The 9,197-nt window shown below is 34.1% G+C and overlaps 1 protein-coding gene across 12 annotated transcripts in view; it reads right to left on the bottom strand.

The window, feature by feature from the left end:
* ehbp1l1a (EH domain binding protein 1-like 1a) overlaps positions 1-8,151 on the bottom strand; it is a 37,470-nt gene extending 29,319 nt beyond the window's left edge. For 7 of the 12 annotated variants that reach the window (XM_042727115.1, XM_042727117.1, XM_042727116.1 and 4 more), the window contains exons 1-6: positions 7,852-8,151; positions 2,291-2,348; positions 1,839-1,934; positions 1,115-1,168; positions 613-791; positions 285-424 (exon numbers count right to left, since the gene is read on the bottom strand). In XM_042727115.1, coding sequence (XP_042583049.1) covers positions 285-424; positions 613-791; positions 1,115-1,168; positions 1,839-1,934; positions 2,291-2,348; positions 7,852-7,955 — 631 coding nt within the window. In that variant the 5' untranslated portion in view covers positions 7,956-8,151. The remainder of the gene's footprint in view (positions 1-284; positions 425-612; positions 792-1,114; positions 1,169-1,838; positions 1,935-2,290; positions 2,349-7,851) is intronic. The other 5 variants (XM_042727120.1, XM_042727119.1, XM_042727121.1 and 2 more) reach the window with 3 other exon arrangements.
* Positions 8,152-9,197: the final 1,046 nt, after the last annotated feature.

Here is a 9,197-nt window from a genome sequence, read left to right on the forward strand (position 1 = left end):
AGTGTCTGCTAAATGACTAAATGTAAATCTGAAATACAGCATTAAACTGGGTCAAACATGAAATAAACTCAATACAGCCAAACAGCTTAAGACAGCAAACAATCACCAGGTTATCTACATCTACTTCAATTTTCATAAGCCAGGAAACCACACAGCATCAGGGGAAAAAAAAGCAAATACAGGAACAGGAAATGCCTGTTTCTAAACTTGTTTCCAATCTTCTGGTTTCAGCTTCAAGTTTTGTAGTATTTGTACTTAAGACTGAGAGTATATGTCAATATTACCTATTACTGCTGTGGCCATTTTCACTGCTGCACTCATTCTTTTGTCCTCCTCTTCATCGCTGTCATTGAAGTCATCCAGGTTTCCAATGTCGGACTGCTTCAAACTCATCAGACTCGCCAGACTTTGCATGTCTTCATCACTGAATGCACAACACAGAATAGAGCACTGGTGAAGATAATTGAAGGCCTACTAAAAACAGACTATAGATCAATAAAGTAAATAAAATGTAGTTGATTCTGTATGTGTTGTCTGCTTGGACTGATGCTTCCACATCACTAAACAGATCTAGAGAAACACATCTGGAACATTGAAAACATCTGAACTCACGTAGCTTTGCCCTCCTTCAGGAAGACACAGGACAGGGTGAGTTTAAGTGTGGCATCCAACACTTTCACAGACAGAGGCTTTAGTGTAAGCGTCAGGTCAAACTGAGCCGGGATCACGCTCGCATACTTCTTCATGTTCACATCCACTGATGCTAAAACCTTTCGGTGGCCCTTTGTTTCCTGTGGATGTTAGAGCACAGTACTTTCAAACTGTAGTGTACTGCCAAATCGATGAAGCCATCACAACATAATTCAAGACATGCTTTTCAAAAAGGCTGTCTTTTGATAACAAAATAGTGCAAAAGAGCAAGACTAATACATAAGATGTAAAACTTGACCCATTTCTGTGAGAGCCCTTTATTAAATGGAGAAAAAGAGTCAGGGGGTGGCTCATACTTTTTAACCAAAACAGAAATGCTTTTGTGGCTGAGGTTAGGAAACAGCTAAAATTGCTAGCAGTAGCTTTAATAAACAGGGTGAGATTACATAGTAGACAGACTCACATTCTCTATGATGAAGGTCCAGTCTTTGTCCTCAAATTCATCTGTATTTGGATCCTAAAGGGAAAGTGAAAAATGTTGATGTGGACATGGAGTACAGGTACTTAATAATTATATAACATAAATGTCAAAATTCATGTTGACAACTCCTTATTAGTTTATTACTTGCATATTCAAGCACCATATCACAAATTATCTGCTACTATTCAAAAGTTTGGGGTTGGCTAATTTTAAATGTTTTTGAAAGAAGTCTTTATTTAATAAAAAATACAGTAAAAACAGTAATACTGTGATATGTTTTTACAATCTAAAATAACTAATTTCTATTTCATAATATTTTTTAAAACATAATTTATTCCTATGATGGTAAAGCGAATTTTCAGCATCATTAGTCCTCAGTGTCACATGATCCTTCAAGAAAACATTGTAATATGCTGATTTGGTGCTTAATGTTGAAAACAGTTGTGCTGCTTAAAATTTTTCTGAATTTTTTTTTGCAGGATTGTATGATGAACAATGAATTCAAAGGAATGGCATTTATCTGAAATATGTTTTTTTTTTTTTTTTTTTTTTTTTTTTTTGGAACAATATTAAAGATTTAATAATTTAAATCATAACTGCTAAATAAAACTTAATTTCTTTCAAAAATATAAATAAAATCTTACTCAAACTTTTAAATTGTATTGTACATGTATTGATTTCTTTTTATATCATATCATATATTCACCTTAAAAAGAGTGACAGTGATGTCCACACTCTCAGGAACCTGCCAAAGCACAGTCCCCCTGTATGGGTTCTTGATACCTGGTTGCCAGCCATGAAGCTAATAAAGATGATAACAAAGTCTTAACATCAAAACTGCCTGGATGACGATCATGCACATTTCTTCATTAAAAAAATCACACATTAATAATAACGTATAAAACAGCAATACACCATCCAATTATAACCTTAAATGAGAAAAAAAAATTATTATGTGCTGTTCTGCACTTACAGCTTCACTTTAGTAACTTTACAATTCCAGTAGCTATTAAAACATCTGTAATTCTATATGAATAAGATGAGCAATTCTAGATAAGTTAAAGTCAAGGTAACCTAATAACAGCTGCATCTTCATATAGTATTTGAAAGCTATAAATGTGTGAACAATAACACTAAAAACCCACATCCTCCTCTTACCTTGCTGCAGATGCGTCTGTTTCGTCTGGTCCAAACCACTCGCAGTTTGTCTGGCTGCCTGTGAATGACAAATAAAATATAATAACACATTACAATACAAAAACATCATAGCTCCTGTTCCACACTGAAAGCACATGTACTATTATTTAGTTTGTTTAGAGAGCATGTAATATTGCATGAGGCTGTATTTCTCTTCACAATGTACTGAATTTTGAAACGATTCATGAAACTCAGAAAACATAACTAGGACTTTCACCTAAAATTCCCTTGGGAATTGCTTTAAGGAGGTTAGTCTCCATCAGCATGAAGAAGGGGACTACTATCATGCGCACTCAGTTTGGTTATTAGGTTACTCATCTGACCCACATGCAGGAAAGCATTAGCTGGCTTTATTGCGTGGAATGCTGGAGCTTCTTTAAGATCAAGTTAAATTATTTGTTCCTGTTCTAACAGGCTAACATTGTGCATAATGTGAGCAATCGCAGAACGAAATATGTTTCTGCTATTTAAAAAAGTAACTGAGAGACTCATCATGAAGTGCAGATGGGTCAATATCCAACACATGTGACATATCTTAAAATATGTCCATGCTAACATTCTGGAGAAGCACAGCATATAGTTGAAAAAGATAATTAGATTAAAGTGGTCACATCATGAGGAACAATTTGAGATAAAAGAGTTCACTTTACTATGAAAACATACTGTAATTTTCATCTCAAACCTCCAGAGTCCAAAAACACCATTTATTTAAACAAAGCTACAAAAAGGATTCATTCTATACTAAAAGTGAAATTATTGTTACCTAATTAGTGGTCGACCGATTGATCGATTTTTGGCATTTTTTTAATTAATCGCATCAGCCAGTGAAAAACCCTTATCGGTCAACCTCTATATCAAATAATAGTAATAGCAATTACCTTATACAAACCATAAAAACATATTAGTGTTAATAAGTAGTGCAAGTCAATTGTAAGCTTCAGTAACTGAGTATTAGCAGAGTGGGGTGTGATGAGGGTTTCCCTTAAGTGTGGTTGTGGGAAATATAACCTGAGCCCTGCTCTACTTTTCCCAGCGTGTTTACGTCAAACTGATCTCTCTTCTCTCAATGGAAGGTGTGGACTCTCCTTACAATAACATGGTCAGATCAGCTGTTTAACTTACATACACTATGCCACTTCCTCGTGGAAGTGGTTTTGGCTCAGATGTCTCATTTTTAACCACTTTTTCTGTTTGCTGATTACCTTTATGTTAATGCTCAACAGCAATGCTTCAACGCTTGTTTTGAACACATACAAAATTGACAATGTCTGCACTACTAAAAAAATTAATGGTAAAAGACTATAAAATGCTACAGAAAAACCTGTTGATTGGTTAATGGTAAGTTTCCTTAGTGTATACAGTGAAAAACTGTATACACTATACACAGTAGGCTGGCAGTTTAACATTTTACCAGTTAATAAAATATACATCATCTTTCTGCATATTTAAGTTCAATCAGTAAAACCTAAAATGTAACTTCCATATTTGTGGTATTTCTGGCAACCACAGCTGCCGTTTCTTACCATAAATTACACAATTTAAAAAAAAGTGACGTTACATACAGCCAAGTATGGTGACCCATACTCAGAATTTGTGCTATGCATTTAACCCATCAAAAGCACACACATAGCAGTGAACACACACACACCGTGAACACACACCCGGAGCAGTGGGCTGCCATACACTGCCCGGGGAGCAGTTAAGGGTTAGGTGCATTGCTCAAGGTCACCTCAGTTGTGGTATTGCCGTCCCGAGACTCGAACCCACAACCTTAGGGTTAGGAGTCAAACTCTCTAACCACTAGGCCAAGACTTCCCCTTTATTATTATTTACTGTTATTTACTGTGTAATAACACAAAAGTACAAAAATACACTATTATTCATACATGCAGATGACTATGCAGTTATGCAACTCTCATATCATGCAAGTCGTTCTTATAATCTTGGGATATAAGCTACATGCTTTGCCTTTCCAGGCATCCCATGCAACCCACCCGTAACATCTATCACTCAATAGTACACCTGGAAAAGTGCTGATTAGTCAAATAAATAGGACGTGAAGTGCTTTTATAAAATAATTTCCTCAAACTGATGAAAAACCAAATGATTGCAGTAGATTATGTCTACGCATGTTAACGTGACATTTGAGTCATAATAAAGGAAAGGGAAGGTGGAGAGAGAGAATCGTGAGCCTCTGGGTCTCATATTGCAGGTCAGTGTCAGCAGCAGCTGCGTGAATGGATGCAAGAGGCCAAGCGACGTGGTGACAGAGTCATGGGGTCCACAGAAATAGACTGGGAAAAGGTACACGCATTGATATAAAGCGGCTGAAACACTGCTACATCTATTAAACTGCATAAGAAGGGATTCAAATTTTATGCTTTTAAACAACTATTTAGATTTGAGGTATTAGATGGTGCAATGTTTAAACTTAAAAGTAAATGTTACACATCTTTTTATATATATTATGTAAAATAATAACCCAGTTTAAACACTACGACCAGAGATTCAAAATGTTTCACTTGTAGACAGTCTTGTAACACTGACCACATTTCACATTCAAGAACTAGCCGAGTCATTTAAGTGACAGAATCAAACAGCTGTTCTGAGGTCAGACATTGTTAAGTCATGTGACTACACAAGACACACTGTCAATGGACCACAGAGAGGTCCGCAGCGGCCACAGAAGTCAGGTGACATCATCACAGCATCAGCTAATATTACAGAATGTTCCATGAAATACACTACTGTTCAAAGCTTTGGGGTCAGAAATATTTTTGAAAGAAACTAATACTTGTATTTAGCATGGGTGCATTAAATTAATCAAAAGTAAATAATAAATACATTTATAATTTTTGCAAAAGAATTCTATTTCAAATAAATGCTGTTCTAGAATTCTGAAAAATGTGGCACAACTGTTTTAAACATTGATAAAAATAATAAATAAATAATTGTAAATCAGCATATGATTTCTGAAGGATCATGTGACAATGAAGACTGGAGTAATGATGCTGAGACTCCAGATATCACAGGAATAAATTACGCATTAATATTAGTGCTGTCAAAACGATTAATCACAAATAATTGCATACAAAATAAATTATATAATGTGTGTGTGTACTGTGTATATTTATTATTTAAATATATATAAATACACATACATGCATACATATATATTTCAGAAAAATATGTTACGCTTGTATATTAAATATACTTATATATAATATAAATTACATGAATATAATTATACATGTAAATATTTTCTAAATATATACTGTATGTTTGTATATTTAGTGAAGTGAAGTGAAGTGAAGTGAAGTGAAGTGAAGTGACATACAGCCAAGTATGGTGACCCATACTCAGAATTCGTGCTCAGCCCATCCAAAGTGCACACACCCAGCAGTGAACACACACACACCGTGAACACACACCCAGAGCAGTGGGCAGCCATTTATGCTGCGGCGCCCGGGGAGCAGTTGTTGGTTTGGTGCTCAAGGGCACCTCAGTCGTAGTGTTGCCGGCCCGAGACTCGAACCCACAACCTTAGGGTTAGGAGTCAAACTATTATGTCCAAATATTATGTGTATATATTTATATATACATAATAATTATACACAGTTCACACATATATTATGTAAACAAAAACAATTATTTTGGAATGCGATTAATCGTTTGAAAGCACTAAAATATATTAAAATCATAACAAATTAAAAATTATTATTAATATATTACAAAACAGGCAACTATTTTAAATGGTAATACTATTTCACAACATTACTGTTTTTATTGTATTTTTTGATTAAATAAATGCAGCCTTGATGAGCAAGAGAGTTCAAAAACAAAATTTTTGAACAATAGTGTATAAAAAGCTAACCATGTTGTGTTGTCAAAGTGAACAACAATGTAGTGTCTCAAAGTGAATGTTTCAGCTAATAAATAAAGTCATGTCTACAACATAGGATGTAATAGTTCTGTCTGCTTTCTAGGCTTGATGCCTAGTTTTCACTAAATAAATGAATACAAATAAAAATAACAAACTTCTTTAATCAGTCCAGCCATTCCCCATACTACAAATTCTTCTGAGCTAGCCACGTTTCTCTTAACTCTCTAATGATAAAGACAAGACTATGGATACTTATTATCCTTCTACTAACACTGTTTAGATGGAATATCGATTACCACAAAAAAAAAAAAATCACTGTCACATGATGCTATAATGCACATTATGATGTTGACTGTCAGGAAAATAATACATTTTCAAGATTGAAGGCCTACAATTCAGAAGCATTTATTTGCTAAAAGGGATTATTGAGAGAACTGCATTGTAATTATTTCAGATTTAAATGACTGAACTCAACTAATAACTAAACAAATAAAGGATATTAAAACTCTATATCCTTCCTCAACATACATAGTCTGTGTCTAATGCAAAGTCTGTATGGATTTGCCACTCTGCCAATAAGAAGTCTGGCACACATGACTGATTTTTTTTTGAATGTTTCTTAAAAATCATTTTATCTAAATGCTTCCACGCTTGAATTTTGTATACAAAAATTAATCTCTCAGATTATGTGCATGTATAGCCAACTATTTATAGTATATGTATAGTCAGATGCTTAGCTGTGAATAGGTTTATAAGTGTTTTATGCTTTTGTTGTTGTATGTTTATATATGTTTAATTATTATGTAACACCATGGTCCTGCGAGACAAACATTTAGTTCCATGTCCACACATGTAGCAGAATGACAATGAAGCTGCACTTGACTTGACTTGAAGCTATGCTTTATGAATGAGTTGGACAGTAAAACAAAGGAAACCCCAATCAACAAGTGCTCAACAAGTCAAGCACTTCTTCAATAAAAACATCCCAGAATGCACCTCCTGCACTTTAGAAAAGGAGTGTGCAGAGCTGAAATCTAGATAAATGCTAGCAAATTTGACGGAACAAATATGTTTATGATATAGTGAAATACTTATAATAAAAGGCTATGTGTATAACTGAATGGAAATCAATGGCTGTGGTTAGTAGCTTCGTTTATCAACATCTCTAAGACCCTCCCATCAGCATCAGAATTAAAGAGTATCACATAAACAGGGCTTAATGAAGTTGGTCTGTAGCTGCTAATGAAAGTGTCCTTGAAGATAAGCTTCAAGTGGAACTATTAAGATAAATGTGCTCGAGAGAACTGAAAGTAAAACTGAAGTATAAGCGGAGGAACTAATAACAAAACCCACTACTACAAACAGAAATGCGCTTGCCAGAGTAAACAAGCCCTCATATACTGTCCGTTCATGAACCACAGCACACTGACAGTAAACTACACCATCACTACACACAGCAACCACACAAGTTTTGTAGTTTATAATGAGAGCGATGCGTTCTATTTTAATAGCGTCGCGTCGCTTTCTAAACCGGTGTTACTGTAGCTACGTCAACCTTAAAAGAAACGTTAAACATATACGATAGAGTGTAACAACAAGAACAGAACATGACAATGAAAAGAGAAATCGCATTTCTTACCACTTCTTGGTGCACTCTACGGTGAGTTCTTGAAAGGACGCGGCAAACTGAAACTTCGACGCTCTTTTGCCAGCGCGCTGAAGTCTCTTCCAAACCGATGTCATGATGGCTGCACTTATATTAGACAATTCCTCACAGAAGAGACTGGTGAATTAATTAAAAATGCATCGTGGAAATTGCTGTGTCACTTCGCCTACCCCGGTGTTTCAGGGACGGGATCTCCGCGCCCCGCGCCTCATTCACACATGCTCCAAATGTCAAAGTGAAGGCTGCAGAAGATAAGTGCAGACAGATCAGAGGAAACATAGCTACAACCAACCACTTGGGTTGAACTGACATCCTGCACAGCAAACCCTTGGAATGGCCAGGAAAAACAGAAATGCAGGGTTTTTTTTTTATATTTTTTATATATTTATATAGTCAATGTAATAAGACAATAAAGTGTTATAGTAAGTATAGCCTTATTGTCCTCATAAAATTAATATTGTAGCCATTTTGATATAGTCATATTTATGTAATAGGGCTTAGGTTTTGATTAAAAAAGTCCACAAATGCTGTTTGCTTTATCAGCAGTTTAAAGCATTCAGACATCTCGCTTAGGTCTAGAGAATTCTGTCCTGCAAATAAAAATTCTATTATAAATAGAAATACAATTTAAAAACAAATCCGAATTTTTTATCGTATCAGTTGCAACTTATTTATATTACACTTATATATTACAATATATATATATATATATATATATATATATATATATATATATATATATATATATATATATATGTATGTATATATATATATATATTTATTTATATTATACAAATATTATATATGTATATTGTTATATTATATAATAATTAATAACAATATTATACACACTGTAAACTTATTTTTTTAAGTTGTAAATAAAGATTATGTGTACATTTCTACTTAAAAAATCACATTTAGTTCAATGTATTACTTGCTGTTTCTTTATAACAGTAAAATGTACTAGCAATTTCTATGTGTAAATTGTTTCTACGGCATTAATTTTTTTTTTTTTTTTTTTTTTTTTTTTTTGATGTTGATGAATTCATTCACACTCATGAATCATTTTGTGCTTAATGATTGTTTTGCTTTTTAACAGAATAAAGAGACAAAGGCTGTTTATTGACAAATTACAAAGTGACAACATGCCTCACCATTGTCAGCATGTAAAATGAACTGTAAAAAATATTATCGGGAACAAAGAAAATGTGATATATAGTACAGATCTTTCCCTTTTGGGTATGGCAAAGTTATATTTCTTACCTTGGAAGAACCTTACGGGAAGCAGTTTGTATTGCTGAAGTGAATGGAGATTGGCA

The sequence above is a fragment of the Cyprinus carpio genome, chromosome B7 (genome assembly GCF_018340385.1).
Source record: "Cyprinus carpio isolate SPL01 chromosome B7, ASM1834038v1, whole genome shotgun sequence".
NCBI lineage: Eukaryota > Metazoa > Chordata > Actinopteri > Cypriniformes > Cyprinidae > Cyprinus > Cyprinus carpio.